Source organism: Canis lupus, chromosome 15 (assembly GCF_048164855.1).
Source record: "Canis lupus baileyi chromosome 15, mCanLup2.hap1, whole genome shotgun sequence".
NCBI classification, from domain to species: Eukaryota; Metazoa; Chordata; class Mammalia; order Carnivora; family Canidae; genus Canis; species Canis lupus.
The window spans coordinates 47,749,163-47,769,535 of NC_132852.1; the positions used below are offsets into that span (position 1 = coordinate 47,749,163).

At 57.0% G+C, this 20,373-nt stretch overlaps 1 protein-coding gene and 1 long non-coding RNA gene across 13 annotated transcripts in view; one reads left to right on the forward strand and one right to left on the reverse strand.

Moving 5' to 3' along the window:
- Positions 1-764: 764 nt before the first annotated feature.
- GCK (glucokinase) overlaps positions 765-20,373 on the reverse strand; it is a 43,024-nt gene continuing 23,415 nt past the window's right edge. For 3 of the 11 annotated variants that reach the window (XM_072777168.1, XM_072777167.1, XM_072777170.1), the window contains 9 exons: positions 8,582-8,744; positions 7,995-8,149; positions 6,949-7,068; positions 5,863-5,958; positions 5,628-5,727; positions 3,465-3,648; positions 2,828-2,975; positions 2,119-2,352; positions 765-1,858 (listed from right to left, as the gene is read on the reverse strand). In XM_072777168.1, coding sequence (XP_072633269.1) covers positions 1,556-1,858; positions 2,119-2,352; positions 2,828-2,975; positions 3,465-3,648; positions 5,628-5,727; positions 5,863-5,958; positions 6,949-7,068; positions 7,995-8,149; positions 8,582-8,744 — 1,503 coding nt within the window. In that variant the 3' untranslated portion in view covers positions 765-1,555. Of the gene's footprint in view, positions 1,859-2,118; positions 2,353-2,452; positions 2,686-2,819; positions 2,977-3,079; positions 3,428-3,464; positions 3,649-5,627; positions 5,728-5,862; positions 5,959-6,948; positions 7,069-7,994; positions 8,150-8,581; positions 8,745-12,594; positions 12,824-19,945; positions 20,114-20,373 lie in introns of those variants that run through there. The other 8 variants (XM_072777169.1, XM_072777172.1, XM_072777166.1 and 5 more) reach the window with 8 other exon arrangements.
- On the forward strand, positions 2,795-10,689 carry LOC140605112 (uncharacterized). Of its 2 annotated transcripts, XR_012007853.1 has the most exons (3): positions 2,795-3,049; positions 3,248-6,846; positions 6,975-10,689. It is a non-coding gene; the product is annotated as an uncharacterized lncRNA (long non-coding RNA). The 2 variants fall into 2 exon arrangements; XR_012007854.1 differs by lacking the exon at positions 3,248-6,846.

A 20,373-nucleotide genomic window follows, 5' to 3' on the forward strand; every position in this document is an offset into this window, starting at 1 on the left:
TAAACGTGATGGGCCACTGGCTGCCCAGCCTCCCTCTGCCGGCCCCTGGGGGGAGGAACACAGAGGGGCCAACTGCCAGGGCAGGACCCAATGCCCCTTCTATGTAACAGGGTTTTATACCATCTCCTTACTCTCCTGAAATGAAATTCATAAAATATATAACCTGCCCACAAAGAGGACTGAAAAAATCAACAGGATCCTCTGGACTGTAAGGTGAAGAACAACTAGGAAGTAGCTGACATCCAGACGGGATCCACTGGGTGAGCACCCACAGGAGCCACGAGGAGTGGCCACATGCCGGCATAATGTTCTCAGGCACAACTGAGATTCTAGAAAACTAACGATCCCACGCAATCCCACCTGAGACATGAGACACGTGAGAGAACAAGGGCACATCTCAAGAGGAACGTGACTGCTGGAAGCCACGGCTCTGGGTGAAGTGCTGAAGGGAATTACAGTCATTCCAGATGGGCTGGGTGGTTCCTCTCACCCTGCCCTCCACCGCTCCCCAGGGGCGGAGGCTCTCCGAGATCTGCGTGCACATCCCACACATGGCCAGCAGGGCCTGGGCAAGGCCAGCGGCGGCTGACTGCCCCTGACCCAGGACACCCCACCTCTACTCCTACCGCCTACGGCACTTCACACTCCCACCACAGCCGGCAGGGAGGGCTGGCAAGTTCCACGGGTGTCCACGTGCATGTGACCACATCTCCACTCGGTCCCCCGGCCCGTATGCACACAGATCAAAGGACACTGGTCAAGGCCACATTCTCAACTTTTGAGACTTTTAATTAAAAAACCACACAGTCCCAGGCTGGGCATGAGAGGGGGGGGTGTGGCACATGGAGGTCTGGGGAGAAGAGGGAGGCCTGGGCGGTCCCCTGGGTGCTGAGTGCTGTGTGATGTCTTTCTAGGCCAGCCCTGTGGGAGCTGAGGACTCCCCCATGGAGGGTGCTCCCAGGACTGCCTGGGGTTGGGGGTGGGGTTCTCCTCCTCATGGGCTCCTCTGGGCAGGGGTTCTGGGGGCTCTGTGTCTTGCACCACCTGGGAGCTTCCATCCCAGAACCACAAACCACTCAGAGTCAGTGGCAGGGGAGCAAGGAGGCCTCCAAATGCAGGCCTCGGGGTACCAGCCGTCTCCACTGGGGAGCGGGTCCTCTCCCATTCTCCACCCCCCCACCAGGCAAGAAAACAGCCAGGCCTGGGTGCCGGGCAGCCCCTGGCCCCCTGAGGAGCCCCGGTCCACGTCTGGCCAGGTCAGCAGGGCTGCCTCCCCAGGGGTTCCCAGGCCACAGCAGGGTCCAGCGCAGGGCCCAGGCGAGGCAGAGTCAGGCCAAAGGCTCCAAAGGGCAGGCAGTGCAGAAACGCAGCCAAGTCCCGAGTGAGCAAGTCCCTTCTGGGTCCTCGGTTCCAGCAAGACGGGTGAGGGACTCTGGGGGTGTCTGTGCCAGCTCACCTCAGCCCCCAACCCAGTTAGGGCCCTGGTCTGTCCCATCAAGTGCCTCTGAGGGAAGAGGCCTGCCCAGGGCCCTCCAAATCCCCTGTGGGCCCGTCCCTATCTTGTGGGGTGGCAGTGGGAATGGGAGGCGTCCAGGGTCCTTACAGAGAGCGACCTCTTCACTGGACCAGGCTGTGGGCACCTGTGGGGGGCGAATTCCCTGGAGCCCAAGTCCAGCCAGTCACTGCCTCCTCCTGGCCTGGCGGCCTCCGGGCTCACTGGCCCAGCATGCAGGCCTTCTTGCAGGCCACTGCGGAGATCAGGGCTGCGCCCCTGCCACTGCCCTCCTCCGACTCGATGAAGGTGATCTCGCAGCTGGGCGTCAGCCTGCGCACGCTGGCATGGAACCTCTCCTTGAAGCTGGGCAGGGGGAACGGGGCTGCGATCGCAGACCGCCTCACCTCGGGCCCCCCTCCAGAGCTGCTACAGCAGGTGGGCCCTCCCCCCTCCCTGTCTGGAGGCCCGGGGGTGGGTGGTGGTGGTGGTGGTGGTGTGGGGTGGGGATGGTGGGGAGGGGGGGTGGGGGTGGTGGGGCGCACGGAAGGGGGGGCTAGTTTCCACTCCGGTCCGCCTGCAGGGCCCCGGGAGACACGACCGACAGCGCGGCGGCGCGGCCTCACCTGGGATGCAGCTTGTACACGGAGCCGTCCACGCCCACGGTGATGCGCATCACGTCCTCGCTGCGGCTCTCGCGCATGCGGTTGATGACGCCCGCCAGCCCCGCGGCGCACATGTGCGCGGCGCGCGTGGACACGCTCTCGCAGGCGCGGCGCACGATGTCGCAGTCGGTGGCCGAGGGCCTCAGCCCCAGCGTGCTCAGGATGTTGTAGATCTGCTTTCGGTCGCCCGAGTCGCTGCGGGGCGGGGCGGCCGGGGGCAGGGCGTCGCTGGAGGGTCGCCGGCCCCGGGCCAGCCCGACCCCGCGGCGGCGGCTCTTCCCCTCCCCGTGCCCACCTCACCCAGGCAAAGCGCTTGGGGCTCGGGCTCCGGAGGGGAGCGCGTCCGATTCCGCCAGGCACCAGCAGTGAGCTGGCCTTCGCGCCTCTACGCCCGGGGTCTCCGCTCTAACGTGGGCGACACGGGCGCGCCTCGGGGCCGTCGCGTGGACGAAATGAGACGATGTCCGCGGCGGCGGGGTGCCACGGAAGGGACACGCGTGGACGGCCGGGCGGCGGCTGCGCTGCGGGCCGCCCCCCCCGCCCCCCCCTCCATCCCCGCCCCCACCCCGCCTCGCTCCGGCTCCCGCTCCCCGCGCCCGCCCCAGCCCCTGGCCCCGCCCCGCCCCGCCGGCCCCGCCCCGCGCCCCGCGCGCCCCGCGCACCTCTCCACCTGCGACACGAAGCGTGTCTCGAAGGCTCCGCGCGTGCGCAGCTGCTCCGAGGCCTCCCCACGGAAGAGCAGGTTTTCGTCCACGAGCTTTAGCAGCACGAGCCGCACCAGCTCGCCCATGTATTTGCCGCCGATGATCTTCTCATAACTGCGCGGAGGGCGGCGGGGTCAGGGCCTCGGCCGCCCCCAGGAGGCCCCCACACGCGGCCACAGGGAGGCCAGGTGAGGCCCTCGCACACCCCGCTTGCACACCTGGTGGTTTCCGTTCCCTCATTTAGCAGCCAGGGGTTTAGGATGAGGAGTGCTCTGGGCCCTGTCCCGTCTGAGACCTTCCTCATCCGACCCTGCGCTGAGGGCACTGCGACCGCCCACGGCCGTGTCACCTGCCGGGAGGGGGTAATCCCGCTCCTCTGCCCACAGACCCTCTCTTTGGGGACGAAACCTTCCTGCCTCTCACCGTTCCCGTTCCCAGGGGGCGCGGGGCCGCGAGGACGCGAGGAGGAGGAGCCAGTTTGCAAAAGGATTGTGGGTCTGCTCCCCCCCCCCCTCCCCGTTGTTTGCAAACAGGCCCACGGTCCGCTTGCCGGAGCAGTGCCGGGGCGGGGGCGGGGGGGGGGTGCAGCGGGGCGGCCCTTACAGCTGCTGGCCGGGGTTCAGGGAGTTCTCGTCCACCACGCGGTCGTACTCCAGCAGGAACTCGTCCAGCTCGCCCGAGTCTCCGAAGGCGCCCCACTCGGTGTTGACGCACATGCGGCCCTCGTCCCCTTCCACCAGCTCCACGTTCTGCATCTCCTCCATGTAGCAGGCGTTACAGCCTGTGCCTGTGGGGAGGGCCAGGTCAGGCCCCACCACCTCCCGGGGCAGAAACCCCTCTCCGGAGCCCCTCCTGCGGAGCCCCTCCTGCATCTCTCCGCCCGCACTCCTCCAGGAAACCCCGTGGCCCTAGCTCCCCAGCCTCCTTCCTCCCACACCCACCACTGCTGGCCCCGGCTCGCTGCTGACCTGGCCGCGTGGACAGGCGGCTCCCCCAGGCGCCAAGAGATCTGGGTTTGCTGTGTGACCTGGCACGGATGAGCCCACCTCTCTGGGCTCTTCCTCAGCCCCAGTAGGAGATGGGAACACCTTCTGCTCCTATTACCTGGGGCCCTGGGAGGACGGAGTGAAATGTGTCCAAGTGCTTTGCCAGCTAGAGATGTGCACGGGATGTTATGGCTTTATCGTATTTATGCACATCCTTGCTTTTTGGCACTTTACATACGTGTGCTTGAGCCTCCCTGTCCTGGGTGGGGTTTGGGGGGCACCCAGAGATAAGGCACTGCCTGGGTCCCTGGCCGCAGCACAGAGCTTACTGCAGGCGGTGTTGGCTATGGAATTGGTAATTTGCAGCGTCCCTCGCAAAGTGAAAACGTGGTGTCCTTTGCTGATAAATTTTTAAATTTCGAAATGGTTTCTGAGCCTGTGTGGGCAGCATGCCCTTAAAGCCATTGGGGACGTCCACTTAAATGCTGGCAGTGACCTGCCCAGTAGGAATGGGGCCAGTGATGCAGGTCCTTCCAATTTTTTTGTTGTTGAAAAAAATCCAGACCTTGATGTGCCTCCTCCCAATTTTTGGATCTTGGTCATTATCAGAAACATGTTTTTAAGCACTGAGCAGAGTGTTTGCAGCGCAGCCGTGGCCACAGGCCACCCCCTGCCATCTCTGCTCCAGCAGAGCTGTGGCTGAGGCAGGGGCTGCAGAGCTTAGGCACTAGGACAGGACATCTTGGGGAACAGTGCCCAGACTCAGCTGCCCCAGGCAGCTCTGCAGGGGACAGGCAGGAGATCAGGCTCCTGCAGCTCCTGGTTAGGCGGTGGACTCAGAGACAGCTTTCCATCTGAAAGTCAAGACTAGAAGGAAGAGATGGGAGAAACAAGAGGAGGGCTGAGGTGAGGTCAGGTAGCAGCTGAGGGCGTGTAGGTGCCGTTGGAATTGGGTTTGTGAGAGCACAGACAAACCCTCAGGATGGCTCTGATGGGCCTAGCGGAGCAAACAACTTTGCCACTGACTTTCTGGGAAGCCACAGCCCCAAGACTGCAGATAGATACTTGTGTGCCCGTGTGCACAGAGATCACTGGCCACACAGGAGCGATGCTCAGGAAACATTCCTGATCCTCAGGAGCTTCTGGGAAAGGCCTGACGGCCACTGGGGCCAGTGACACTCCTTTCCTGATACAGGTCTTCCCTTTGGGCAGGGATGGGCCAGCCGCTCTGGGGTACAGGATGACTGCCTAGGAGGGGGTGACCGCACCCATGCTTATCCTCTTCCACTTGGACAAATGTGTCCCATTTGGTCAATTTACCAGATGAGGGAATTTAATTAAATCCTGGTGGAGGGTGCCTGGGTGGTTCAGTGATTGAGAGTCTGCCTTTGGCTCAGATCATGATCCTGGGGTTCTGGGATCAAGTCCCCATCAGGCTCCCTGCAGGGAGCCTGCTTCTCCCTCTGCCTGTGTCTCTGCCTCTCTCTGTGTGTCTCATGAATAAATAAATAAAATCTTTAAAAATAGATAAATAAATCCTGATGGGCCAGTGTGCCATCTGATGCAGGGACCTGTGAGTGCTGGGACATACCAGCTGCATTCAGGACACCCCGGCGGCATCTCCCAAGACCACCTCACACCCTATCACCTGTGGGGTTCACGCCTGGCATAGGGGCTCTGCTCTGACCACCAGTGACCCAGCACTTTCAGCCCTTACTCCTCAGGACTGAAGACAGAGGCAGGCAGAGGCCCCTGGATAGAGCAGGGCATGAATCCTTACCCACAATCATGCCAACCTCACACCGGCGGTCTTCATAGTAGCAAGAGATCATCGTGGCCACCGTGTCGTTCACCATTGCTACCACGTCCATTTCAAAGTCCTGCCAGGAGGCAAGGAGGCAGCAGTGACGGGGCTTGGGTCTCGGCCTGGGTGCTCTGGGCCCCTCCAGCCAGTGACCTGGCTCCCTGGCCAGTGGGGCGGGGGGTTCCCAAGGCGGGCACGGGGGCCACCTCACCCCTCTGCGTTTGATGGCGTCACGGAGGAGCCCCACGATGTTGTTCCCCTCTGCTCCTGATGCTTTGAAGCCCTTGGTCCAATTGAGGAGGATGCCCTGAGGGAAGAGGAGGGCTTGTGGTTGCAGAGGAATACTGGGGCAGCTGGAAGCCCTCCTGCTCAGCAGACCACAACTTTGAGACGTGTTGGAGACGGTTCTTTATGAATCTTCATACTTCTGCGGGGCTGGCTTCTAGCCCACTAACAGTGGTCCTAACGTAAAGGCCTAGAGGCATCGGCCCAGAGTCAGGGTGAGGTCCCCTGCAGCACGCCCGAGTGGACAAGGATAAGCAAAAGTTCTGTCACCCCCTCCTGAATGGTCTTCCCATGCCCCAGGGTGGCCGGCCTGCCCCTGCCCTTCATACGCTTGGGGCCCAGGGCTTGGAGAACCAGGGAGCACTGAGCTGGCTCTCTCTGAGATGTGTGTTTTGTATGTATGTACATGTGTAGATGTGTGTGATTTATACGTGTGCATACATGTGTATAACTGATGTGTATCCATGTAGATGATGCACACGTGTATGTATTACACACACACAAGCATGTAGGGTTGATGCGTGTGTCTGCGTGTGCACTGTATGCACATGTAGGGCTGATATGTGTACATGTATATGTATGACTGACTTGTGTGTGCATGTATGTGTAGGCACAGTTGGATTCTGCATGTACGCATCATGTATCATGCACATGTGTCGGGGGTGACTGGCAGGTGGAGCCCTGGCCCCTGCACACTCCTGCTTCCCGTAAGGGTGGCCCAGTATCACGTGGCTATGCTGGCGTCCGGCTGCCTGCCTTTGAGCCCCAGCACCCTCTTCCATCCGTGGGCAGCTCGCGCAGCCTGCCCCCTGACCTGCGACAGGGTGACAGTCCTGCCAGCCCCGCAGGGCAGCAGGGGCTTCAGGCACACCGAATCAGCCGTATCTCATTCCCCAGAGTCTCACAAAAGGTGAGTGACAGGGCCACAGGTTGAATCCAAGGCTCTTTCCCCACGGGGAGTGTCTGGGGTGCCTGTCTCTGGGGTGCGTGTCCACCCCCCACCTGGCCCCACCTTGTCGATGTCTTCATGCCTCACAGGAAAGGAGAAGGTGAAGCCCAAGGGCAGCTTCTTGTGCTTCATCTGATGCTTGTCCAGGAAATCGGAGATGCACTCGGAGATGTAGTCAAAGAGCTGGAAGACACAGCGCCAGCAGGCCATCGGCCTCAGCGCCCCTCTCCCAAATGCTGCAGCCCCTGGCACAGGGCAACACCAGGACAGGTCCCTCCCACTGGACGTCCAGCCACAAACTTTGGACAGAGGTTCAGCCGTGCTCATGACTCTGATTTCTGTGCTTTGCTGCCTCCAGGAGCCCGGCTGCCCCACCCCTGGCCCTGCCGAGGACCAGCCTCCATCCTGCTGCGTGGGCCCGTCCACAAAACTGGGTATTGTCGAGTGCTCTGCGGATGGACCAAGGTCCCCACTGGTGCTGGGGCCCTGTGAGGTGCCCATGCCATCCCTGCCACCTTGATTTACCCCTATAGCATGCAGAGGTGTGGTGAGGACGAGGCTGCCATGGGACTCCTGCCTCGAAACCCTGGCCCTCAGGATGGCTCTGCCTCTGCCCGCCTCCCCTGAGGGCTCATCATCCTTCTGTAGCCTCTCCAGTCCTCCCCACCAATGGGTAGCATTCCCGCCTGGGCAGACATTACAACTGCAGCCACCCCACAAGGTGTCCCTGCTGTTGGAAGGCGAGGGGGTGACACATAGGAAAGAGGCAGAGTGCTGTGTGCTGACTGCACCAGCTTGTTCCCTCAGCTGCCCTGTCACCCATCTGATGCCTCTGGGACACTGGGCAAGGATGTGACCTGCAGGGGCCATGCCTGGCACCATCCACTTAGGCCTCTCAGCTACCTCCCTGGGCCCTCTGAGGCTGGCTGGCTCTCCTGTCTACAGGTGCCCCTGCCCCTGGGAGAAAGGTGGGCCCTCCTGCCAGGACTAGTGAGTGCCATGATCCTGGGCAGAGCTGATCCTGCCCCACGGTCCCCGGGCCCCCAGCCCCCGGCCCGTGGGCCCAGCCCAGATCCCCAGCCCCCAGCCCCCTAGCCCCAGCTGCTCACCATCTCAGCAGTACCAGTCATGGCATCTTCAGGGATGGAATACATCTCGTGCTTGGTTTTCACACTCCACTGCCCCTCCTCGCCCTCCCCCACCTTCACCAGCATCACCCTGAAGTTGGTGCCGCCCAGGTCCAGGGAGAGGAAGTCCCCGACTTCTGCAGACACAGTGAGAAGTGCATTAGCCTCGGGGTGCTGCCCAGCAGGACCCCAAGACCAGGGAGAGGAGGAGAGGACGGAGTGGGGGGATCAGAGGAGCTGGACAGGGGGCTGCTGACCCCAGGTACCAGGGGACCCCAGAGTCAACTGTGGAAGAGGTCAAAGGTGAACTGGGGAGCTCAGTGGGCAGCCGCTGCCTTGGACTGAAGCCACTGCAAGCCCAGGTTCCAAGGAAAGACCTAGTGAAACAGCGCAGGGTCAGGATTGGGCTGAGCCTGAGAACAAATTTCCTATTGCAAGATGCACAAAGCCAGTTTCCCCAAGGCGGTGAAGATGCCAGGGCGGGGCCGGCACGGAGCTCGGGTGAGAACCAGCCCATGGCTGCAAGGACCTAGGCTGGCCTTCCCTGCTGGGGCCCAGGGACGCGGTACCTGAGCCTTCTGGGGTGGAGCGCACGTAGGTGGGCAGCATCTTCACGCTGGCCTCCTCGTGGGTCTCCAGCCGCAGGCCCCGCGCCATCTCCCTCTGCATCCGCCGCATCACCTTCTTCAAGTCCGCCTCCTGCATCTGGAAGTCCGCCAGGATCTGCTCTGCCTGCACGGGGTGGGGGGAAGCTGGGTGGGCTGGGGGCCTGTGGCAGCCAAGTCAGGCCCTCCCTGCACACACCGGGAGTGTCCTTTGCCCTCTGGCCTGGGCCCAAGATGACCCCTCATCTCAAATGACCAGTTAGGACCAGTTGAAAAGTTAGAGCAGCAGAGTTCCAAGAGCAGCCCCCAAATGCAGTGGCCGAGGCATGCTGGGGGGTGCAGGTGGCAGCTCCCCCTTTGTAGCTCAGGTGCATATGGGGAGGAGGGAGGCACTAATTAGGAAAGTGGGTGAGACAAGGCTGTTGGGCAGTCAGTGGGCACCTGGCATGATGGTCACAAAGACCTGGCTATTCTCCATCTAAATTAATGCAGAGGGAATGAATGGGCCTGTGTGTACAAACGGAGCACGTTCCACACGGCAGCTCCCCCAGCCCAGGGTACAGCCTCTGACCAGGCTGAGCCAAGCACGGCTAACCCGTGCTCCGCCTTTTCTCCCACAGATTTTATTTATTTATTCGTGAGAGACACAGAGAGAGAGGCAGAGACACAGGCAGAGGGAGAAGCAGGCTCTAAGCAGGGTACCCGATGTGGGACTCGATCCTGGGTCTCCAGGATCACACCCTGGGCTGAAGGCAGATGCTCAACCACTGAGCCACCCAGGAATCTCCATCCTGTGCCCTTTTGCCAGTGATCTGGTTTCGTACTGGGCATGTGGCCCCATCCCATGCTTATGCATTGGCCCCATCCTGGCCAATGACAGGGAAAGGGAGGTCTGATTTTAGCAGGACCTTCCTTTCCTTCCCTTCCTGGGAAGGTCAGTGTCCCTGTAACTGTGACACAGCTGTGTAGGAGTGTGATGGCCGGCGCCACAGCAGCGGTCCTGTGACAAAGTGGAGACAAGGCTGAAGGGGGAAGCTGTTGGTGGACACCAATGGCGGGAAGAGAGGCAGAGCAGCCCGGCCCCGATGCACTAGCCAAATGCCAACGTCTGCCAAGCCGTTCTACAGCTCTGGGCGCCAGTGCGAGCACAGCCCTAGGAAGGCCCTCATCCCAGCAGAGCAATCCTCATCCTGTTCTCAGAGGCCCACAGCGACAGTCTTCCACAACTTTCAAATGTAAAATGTGTCAGCAAGGACTGGAAGCATTAACCCTGGCACGTTTCTGCCAACAAGCTGCACCCCAGGCTGAGCGCAGTGCACTCCCCTCTGTCAGTGTCATCAGGGTGCTAGGAGGAGGCGCCAGCAGCCGCTTCTAGAAGAGCACAGGTACGTGCAGGTGCATGCGGCCTGCGTGCCTTGTGGCCAGCACCCAGGAGCTGTGTCTGAAGTCATGAGAGGCTGCCAGGCACCTCCCTGAGACAGAACTGTCCAGAGGGACCTGCCGTAGGACATGACAAGCTCTTAGCAGGACTGATGCAGATCCACGAAGGTCCAGCCTCAGCCCCCTTGTTGTGGCCTGGACTCGGGAGCGGCTCTGGGCCAGAGGCTTCACCCTCTGTGTCCAGGCCCACGTGGATCCCTCCACTGATGGTGGGTGAAACCCCTACTCTGCCGGCTTCCAGGCCAGAGAGACTCTTTGGTGGGACCCCAGAAATCACATGAGGTCAGACCACCTGGTCAAAGCATAACCTGAAGTTGCTAGCAACATTTAATTTCAGCCTAGCAGTTTCTCTCCAAGAATCCATTCTATGGAAAGGGTCTTGCAAGCAAATGAGCACACGCGGTGCTGGGACGTCCGGGACTCAAGAAGACCCCACATGCACCCCGGGGCCTTCCCGTCCCTGCTGGGACACCGCACGGCAGGAGTGGGAGGCTGAGATGACATTTGCTAGAACCTGATTGTATTCTGTAAATACAGCTGCATCTGGCTGTGGCTCTCACTTGTCCTGTACAACATTCTCAAAAGCTTAAATTTGCTGCCAACATTCAAATAGAGACACTTTTACAGACAAATCTGGATTTGACAGCATTTCTGTAAAAGCAGGTCTGCATTGTCGCTAGCCCTGTTGGGGGGTGGCCATCCACTTGGGGAAGGTGTGTGTGTTGGGGGGAACCTGTCCCTGACAGTGATGCCCAGTCACCTGCCCTCACACCAGGCCCTGCCCAAGTGAGGCTCTGCAGAGTCCGGCACTGTCCACAACACAGGACTGAGGGGGACCCACCCCCAGGTCCCCACACTGTGGGCAACCCCTGTTCCTTGGGCGTACAGGTTGGGAGGGGTGCTGGGGGGTTCTATGGCCGCAGTCCAATACTCTAGGTGGCCACGGGCCAACACTGGCCTGCAGCAGACCTTGCCTCTCACCGTGAGGAGTGACATCTGTGGTGGGTGCAAGCCCCCTCCTCATGCACATCAGGGTCTCCTGCACGCAACCCTGAGAGGAGGGGGCTCTGACCTGTGCAGCCCCCTCAACCCTCAGAGCCATGTGTCCAGGGGCCATGGGTGGGTTCGGGTCTCAGGGGGGGAGCCTGCCTCCCAGAGCCCTTGGAACGTCCCCGGGAGCAGACCCCATGTGACAGGCCTTGCTCAGGGCACCCCTGGTTCCCCCCTATCATGAGTCATTGCCCCAGAACGTCCCCTTCATGAGTCATTACCCCAGGACGCCCTCTTTCTTACAAATGAGGAACCTGAACATGCTGGCTGTGCCTTCCCAAGCCCATGGTGCAAGAAGGTTTGGATCTGGGTTTGCACCCAGGCGCCAGCTCCGAGCCCACTCCCCATCCCACTGGGCTGCCTCCTGCCCAGTTTCAGTGCCCAGAGCCAGCTACGAATCGTCCTATGAGTGTCATGGCGCAGTCTGTCAAGCTAAAGGACTTGCCCGAGTGACCTGGGAGACGCAGGTGCTCCCTGGGAAGCCCTGGGAAGCTGACTGCCCGCCCCCCACCCCGCTCGGAGCACTGCCCAGTGCTCTCTGACTTGGGGGCTCTCCCACCCGGTTCTCCCGGTGCTCCTGGCAGGGCTGGGCTGGTGGACCGGGGATCCTTTTCCCCAGGAATGTGTGGGCAGCTGGGCCAGGGTCACCCACTGTGTGTCCCAGAAGCACAGGAGCCAGGCTGCAGCTGGACACATGACAGGGCACACATTGTCCTCTAAGGCACCGACACGGTGGCCTCCAGTGTTTGCCCGGGGACCTCATTCCCTGGTCCTCAGGGGCCCACAGCTCCGTTCAGGCTGGCCTCCCAATACCAAGCTGGGGCAGAAACACCTTGGGGCCTTCTCAGTGTCCTCATCTGTCAAGTAGAGGCACTCCTAGGTACCCTGCCTTCTTCTCTGAGTCCTGGGGATGAGGTCCCAAAGCCATGAATGCTGTATAGAGGGGGCAGGTATCCTGCCAGCTGAGCCCCCCAGATCCAGGCCCTGTCATCCCCACCCAAACAGCTTAACTCCTCCCACTTTGCTTCAACTCGTACTCCTGATGACCCTGTCCAGGCCTGTGTCCTTCAGGATGTCTGCACACTGATGCCTGGGCACCCAGAGAGGTTCCACTCACTGAAACAGGGGCTGGGGGCCAGGGTAGGGAAGTCAGGAGCTTGGTGTCAGCATGTTGCCATGTGTGTTGGCCAAGGAGAGATAGTGACCAAGCAGCAGAAGGCTCAGCGAGGCCTGAGTGCAGGGGACAGCCTGGCCACGCACGCCCCAGGAGCCAGTGCCCTAGAAGGCACTGTCCCCACAGACGTCCCGGGAGAGTCTGGGTGTCAGGAGGGGCAGCGGGGAGGGGGTCCGTGAGGCACAGCTGCCTCTCCACCCGAATGCCTCCTTCCCGGGGCCCACAGCACCCTGACGTCTGCTCCGGCACCCTGACTGCCCTGTGCGTGAGGGCTGGGGGCGGCCACTCTCCCTGGCTCTGGGATGGTCCTTACCAGACTCAAGGCTGTCTGGGCTTGGCTCCTTGTGGCGTCTGTCGCCATGTCTCCGAAAGGCCAAGAGGTAGATGTTTTGGGAGGTGGAGACACTGCTGCCTGCGGAGGTGCAGGGCTGGACTGCAGCCGGGGACAGAGGCCCACCTGTGCAGGTGAGGGCCACCCCGCGGAAGAGCTGCCCTCGGCAGGCCGCCCAGGGCTTCTGCACTGAGAGCGCTCAGCCGGCAGTTGCTGAAATACTCTGCTCGCTGCCACCAGGTCAGGCGGGGCCGAAGGGCAGAGGCAGCCTGCATGGGGTCAGAGCTGACCGGGGCGGCAGGACAAGGCCAGGGGGTGGTGCCCACGCCACCTGCACCCCCGTGTGGGGATTAGCTGCCCAGATGTTCTGGGGAGGGGACAGAACCAGTCCATCTGCCCCCAGTCCTTGATGTTCCCCGGGCTGGGGTCCCCACCCTGCCAGGGCAGGAAAGCAGTGAAGAACCCCCCACTCCCTGCCACCCTTCACCATGCACAGGGAGGGCCTGGGAGGGCCTGGACCCTGTTGGCCAGAGTGCGGCCCTGGAATCCCTGGCGGATTTTCATCTGAGGAGGGGTCCCACTTGCATTGCCTACACTCGGGGGCCAGTGCAGCACTTGGGTGGGGAGGCTGGGACAAGATCCCCGCCCCCCCTGCCCCCAGCAGGATCCGAAGGGTGTGCCCATGTCCTGTCCCTGGTGGGTGTGTCCCCTTGGCCAATCAGGCCACAGGGTTGATATGTGGTGCTGCAGGGTGGGGGGAAGGAGGGGAACAAGATGGGGGGTGCCCCAGCAGCTGCCCCCAGCCCAGGGCCACCCCCACACAGCAGGTGAAAAATGCTTGTTTTCATCAGGGTTTATAAACTGCAAATCGTCAAGACCTGTCTCCAAAGATCAGGAGGTCGTTCTTGGGTTTTGGGCTGGACCTCGTGCAGTGTCCCCCACCCCCGGCCCAGCCCCCGCCAGGAGTGTCACTCCCAGGACACGCTGGCACCTGCCAAGCCTTGCTAAAATTAGCAGTAGCTCCTAAGTGGCTTGGGTACAGATGGTGCAGGGACAGAACACCAGGCTTTCCCATCAACGGTCAGTGTGGTCACCCCGAAGAAAGCCCTTGACATGATCGATCCCTTTCCTAAAATAGAGCAAAAGCACCTTCACCAGATCTACTTGTGACAGGTCACTGACCCACCAGCCCCTGGCTCTGAGCCGCCGTTTTTTCTGTGTGTGTGGCAGTGGGACTCATCCTGAGCTTGGATGGGGGGCTTCTGGCCCAGCCAGGCTAAGCAGCAGCTGCCTCTCTCCTGGTGTGAGCACACAGCACCCAAGAAGAGGCTCCGGATCCTCCAGCCCGCTCCTATGGGATGCTGGAGTGGACCAGGGCGGGCGGCACACAGGCCCCCTTTCTGGTTTGTGGACTTCCGCTGCCCTCTCTAGCTTGTACATTGACCAGCGAGCATCCTTCCCCAGAGCCCTTTCCCAGGACCACCTCCCTGCATTCTGTGGCAACAGCAGGGAAGGAAGGGGTCCCAACTTCCCCACACTAGGCAGTCCTGAAGAGCCAGACCATCAGGCTTCACGCCAGCCCTCCTGTATGCCCAGCCCTTTCTCACTGCTTCCTCTTTAGATGGGTCAACACTGGGCTCCAGGTGAGGGTCTGTCCTGCCCAAATTAGAGGGTCTAGGAAAGGTTGGACCTCAGAGAAAATGGCTTATGAGGGACATACTTTGGAGTCTTTAATATCTCAAGGGTGGTCTTCAAGAGGATGGAGGAACATAGTTTCTGCTTAGGGGTTCTTAAAAACAAGGAAAACACAGAACCACCTGACAATGGGCCAGGATGTCTCAGTGAGCTCCCCATTTAACGGGGAGAGAGAGCAGGACATCTGAGAGAGCTTGTCCTGTGTTCCAGGGGGGTATTCTCATCCCTTGGTTGCTCACAAAGCCAGGTCAACAGGCATGATTTCATTTTCTTCTTAATTTATCTCTAGGAAATCTCTGACAAGTTCAGTGGTGGATATTCCAGGATCAAAAAACAGCACATAAGCCATATAGCTAAGTACAGGGAATGAGTCCAATAAATTATGCTACATTTATGAGTCACTAAAAACAATAAAATTGATCTGCCTCTGTTGGCATAGAAAGACGTCCCTGACACACTGTTAAAGACAATGTGGTGGCTACCCTCCAGTGAGCCCTACCTCTGTTATTTGCCACCCATGTGGTCCCCATCTGTGTTGAGTAGGCCTAGCCTATAAGAGGATATTGCAGAGCATGACCTTTGAGGAAAGGACTTCAAAAACATGGTGGCTCCTGCCTTGCTCTCTCTTGGATTCTTCACACAGAGAGAAGCCAGCATGAGGACAGACAGGTCTTATGAGGGGGTCTATTCAGAAGAAGATTCCTAAGTGAATCAATCAAGGCCTCCTGCCAATGATTGGGCTCCACCTTCCCAGGCAGGTCAGTGAGCCACCTTGGGAGCAGACCCACCTGCCCCAGCCAAGTCTTCAGATGCAGCTCCAGCCAGCTTCTTGGCTGCAACTTCATGAGACCCCGAGCCAGAACCCCCACACTGAACCACTCCTGAACTCCTGACCCACAGAAATTGTGTAAGATAATAAGGGCTTGTTGTTTCAAGCCACTAAGTTTTGAGGTAATATTTTACATGGCAATAGATGACTAATACAGAGGAAAAATGGTTATGTAACACAGCATAATGCACTTTTGTCATATAGACGTACACTCATATAATATACACATGGGATGAAATACAGTGAAATGATAAGAGTAATTATCTTGATGGTGGAGATATGAATGCTTTTATTTTCCTTTTTTCTTATCTGTATTTCCTATGTTTTTCTGCAATGAGTGTGTAATAAAGAAATATATATATATTTTAAAAATCTATTTATCTTGGGGGGGAGCACACAAGCAGGTGGAGGAGTAGAGAGAAGGGATAAAAAGAATCCCAAGCAGACTCCCCACTAAGCATGGAGCCTGACATGAAGCTCTGTCTCACGATCCTGAGATCAGGACCCAAGCTGAAACCAAGAGTCAGATGCTCAACTGACTGAGCCACTCAAGCACTCTGAGATATATTTTTAAATAAAGTTCACAAAACAAAAAAGGTTAGGCCTCATCTGCTATTTTTGCACAGAAGCTCTAAGACCCAGACTCTGAAGGATGGAGGTTCACAGTTAAATTGGAACTTGCCAGACCCCGTATTCTAGTGGGATAGAAAATGAGGCCGGAAGCCAGAGTGCCCCATATGCCAGCCCCTACCCACCGTGGGCCCGATGGCCCTCAGCACTAGCTGGGCACCTGCACTGATGCAATGGGGCCTAGAGGTCAGCACAGTGTTGCAAGTGTTTGCTTACTGCAGGGCAGACTGGCTGTGCCCTTGTATGAGGGAGGCCAGGGGCTGTGGGGTAGGATGATGTCATGCAGTGTGGTCAGGATGTCAGGCACAGGAGCAAGGAGGAAATGAGCCTAGAGACAGCAGAACATCCTGGAGTCACGATAATGAGCACTGGGAGGCCTCCACAGGCTGCCTGCTGTGCCAGATGCTTTATGTGGATCACAAATGACATGTGAGCCTATGGCTGTCATTTTATATGGGGCAACTGAGCCCCTTAGCAGTTACAGGACTTCAGAGATCCCACAGCTGTCAGTGGTGTAGCTGGGATCCATCCCCAGGTTGGTCTGACTTCAGGTGTGCTGGCAGTTTAGTCTTCCTGATTGAGGGCTTCTTCAGGGCCAAGCACACACAGGGGTCAGGGAATAGCCTCTGGAGCTGCTTCCAGGCTGGATATGTTCAGAGACCTCAGCTTCACCTGGCAGGGGTGGGAGTGGTCACAACATTTGCCTCTGAGGGCAGGTGGCACTAGAGGCCTGGGACCAAGTGTCAGGGCTGAAGGCCAGAAAGCCAGAGCCATGAGAGGGTCAGGAGCAGAGTGAGAGTGAGGGTACAGAGAGCATGCTGGATGTTGACAGAAGAAGGGAGGCAGAGTGAAGGGGTCACCCAGGACCCCATGTGGGAGATGCACAAGATTGCTAGGGCAGACAGGAGTGTGAGGTCACCAGCCCAAAGTCTGGAGACTGACTCTGCCAGTAGGACGTGGGCAAGTCCCTTATTTTCTGAGCTTCAGTTTCCCTCTCAGTAAAGGAGAGAACAATTTACCTCCCTCACAGGGCTATTGAGAGGATCTGACAGGACAATACAGATAAGATTCTTGGCAATCCAAGTTGTTCAATAACTTGTAGCTATTTTTGCTACCAGAGGATGCTCTAGCCCCTGGGTCAGAGTTTAGAGCAAAGGGCATCCAATACTCTAGATCTATGGCAGGTCCAAAGCCAAACTCCCAGCCCTGTGCCTGCCTGAGTATTTTGGAGTGTTCTAAGGAGATAGGCAGGTGGCATAGTCTCTTTGATGCCGGTCTTGCCCTAAATCAGTGTGGCTTATTGTCTGAAAAGAGAACGTTTAGGGGTGACATCACAGAAAATGGTAAAGTAGGACACTCCAGGGATAGTTCCTCCAGCAAAACAGGCACGACTTAGAAAAAAAGGATCAAAATAACTATTTTGGAACTGGGGAGCCTGATCAGTAGGGCAGCCAGTGGAGTGCTTGAGGAAAAGAGAGGTTACTGATGGCATATGAGTGAGCAGTATGCACAAACCGGATACCACACCTAATCCCTGTCATGGCTACAGGGACAGCACGCATGTCCCAAGAGCAGCTGGCTGGAGTGAGGGTGGACAGCCAGGCCCGTGGGTTGTGCACTTTGGTTTTTTTGGGCTCCCTGAAGGCTCAGTGTGGAGGGTGCCTTTGTTTCAGCCTGAGATATACAATTCCATTGAAATGTTTTTGGGTTTTGTTTTGTTTTTTGATCCAGATATTTAAGAAATCCTCTGTCAGGTCACAGGCTGGCTGCAGAAACATCAGAACAGAAATTTCTTTAGGGACCACACATGTGAGAAATACACACTTTGAAAACCATTTTTAAAAATTATAAAAGAAAGAAATACAGACCTTGTAGAAAATCATTTGCAAAAGTCACTACACATGGACAACTGCAGCCCTCAACAAGCATGAAAACCAATCCTTATGGAGGGGGAGAATGTAACTTCCACATTATACTGCTCAAAGTGTCAACTTCTCAACAACAACACAAAATTACAAAGCATACAAAGAAAGAGGAAAATATGGCTCATTCACAGGAGAAAAATAATTTAGTAGAAATTATCCGTGAGGAAGCCCACATATTAGAATTGCTAGTCAAAGACATTAAATTAAACATATTCAATGACCTAAAGGAAACCATAGATAACACCCTAAAAGGAATTGGGAGAATGATGTGTCAACACACAGAGAATGACAATAAAGGTAGAAATTATATAAAGAAACCACACAGAAATTCTGGAGCTGAAAAGTACAATAGGTGAAATGAATAAATAATAATAAAAAATGCTAGAGGAGTTCAAGAACAGATTTGAGCAAGTGGAAGAAAGTTCATGAGCCTGAAGGTAAGGCTACTACTGCACTATCCAGGCTGCCTGGCAGAGAGGAAATGGGACATGCGGGATGCCGGCAAGATTATCACCATGAGTATTGCAGGAGTCCCAGCAGCCGCTGAAAGATGGAAAGGGGCAGAAAAAGGACTGAAAAAATAATGGTGAAACAATTTCCCAAATTCAGTGAAGTACATGAATATACACATTCGAGAAGCTAAAACTATAAAATTCCAAGAGGAAAACATAAGTGTAAATCTTTATGGCCTTGGGCTTGGCAATGATCTCTCTTGAATAGGACGCCAAAACCAAAAAGATATAAGTTGGACTTCATCAGAATTAAAAACTTGTACAAGAAACACACTGTCAGGTGGATGAGAAGACCCCCATGAGGTGGAAGAAAAGTTGTGCAAATCTTGCATCTGATAAAGGTCTGATGTGAAGGGGTTAATAATGCTCACAACTCAAAGACAAACCACCCAATTTAAAAATGGGCAAGGGACTCGAGCAGATATTTCTGCAAAGAAGACAGACAACTGGACAGTAAGCACATGAGAAAATGCTCAATATCACTAGTCACTCAGGAAATGCAGATCAAACCACAGGGAAGGACCACTTCAACCCTTCAAGGGAATAGAAGTGTTGGTGAGATTGTGGGGACAGTGAAACCCACACACGTTGCTGGCAGGAATGTAAGCTGGTTCGGCCACTGTGGAAAACATCAAAACATTAGATGTAGTGTGACCACATTACCCAGAGACTGCACTCCTAGGTGTATTCCCCACAGAACCAAGAACACGGACTCAAAGATGCCTGCACGCCAATATCCATGATTCCATCATCTTCCACAACGGGGAGATGACTTCACTTTCTGCTAACAGGTGAATGGGTAAACAAAGTGCAGTATCACATAGAGTGGAACATCTTCAGTCCTGAAAAGCGATGAAGTCCTCACAAACGAGACATGGATGAAACATGGAAGTTTTACACTACTAAGGGAGCTAAGCCAGATGCAAAGGACAGATGTTATATGATTCCACTTAAACAAAATATCACAACAGACAAATTCATGGGGACAGTAAGTAGAACAGTGGCTCCTGGGGGAATGTGGGGGAGGGATGGGGAGTCACTGAGTTTCTGACCAGGATGATGAAAGGTTTTGGAAAAAGTGGTGACAGTTGCATAATATTGTGACTCTAATCAATGCCACTGAACGGCACACTTAAAAAGTGGTTAAATGGTGAATTTTATGTTTTATATATTTCACCACAATAAGAGAAAGAGAAGGACTAACAAGCTGGTTTATTTTTACAGTAAGAGCATGTTTCTTACTTCCCCAAATGGGATCACCTCTGAAGCATACTCATGCATTCGTTCACCCAGCAGCCCTCCCCCATAGGTGCCCTGGACCGCTGTAGAAGCTACGTGGATGTGAACAAGGTTGGGGATGTCAGCTCCTTCCCCCCAGCTGGAGGTAAGCCTGGAGAGTGTTTGAGCTCTTCAGTCATCTTGGTAGTAAGCAGAGGGTCTCAGTCCTGGGGCAAAGACTCATTAGATGGTAAGGCCTTGTCACCACGGCCTGTTGTTTCAGACGTCACTGAGCTAAGAGGGACTGGGGACAGAGAAGAAGGAAACAGGATAGATATGAAAACAGGTCTGGAGAGAGCTCTGGTGACAGTTACTGCCTAGGGCACATGGGTGGGACTCCTAAGAAGTTTTTGAGGAACTGCATTGCCCAAAACCCCTGCATATGGCCTGAATATGCCCTTGCTGTCTCAAGCCACAGAGTAACCCTTTGGCTTTTAAAGTTTATCCGAGAGAAGGGGTTTTACCTTTGTGGAGGGTGGAGGTCAGAGATGGATGTCCCCAGGGTGGGGTCTAGGCCACCGAGTCTCCCCACGGGGAAGAACCAGAGCCCCGTGGAGGTATGTGTCCCCACAGGGCACGTCTTCTCCATTCTCCATCCTTCCCCTCTGCCGCTGGGGATATCTGCTGTGCACAGCCTGCCCACGCTTCCCTCACCCACGTGCAGGAAGGATGGAGTTAGTGGAGATGCCTGTAGCCGTCCCTGGTATGGGGACTGTGTGAGATCTTGGGCCACTGCCTTTCAGGAGGGATTACTGTGCATTCTGTGTGCAAGAAAGCAGGGTGCGGGATCCCTGGGTGGCGCAGCAGTTTGGCGCCTGCCTTTGGCCCAGGGCGCGATCCTGGAGACCCGGGATTGAATCCCACATCGGGCTCCCGGTGCATGGAGCCTGCT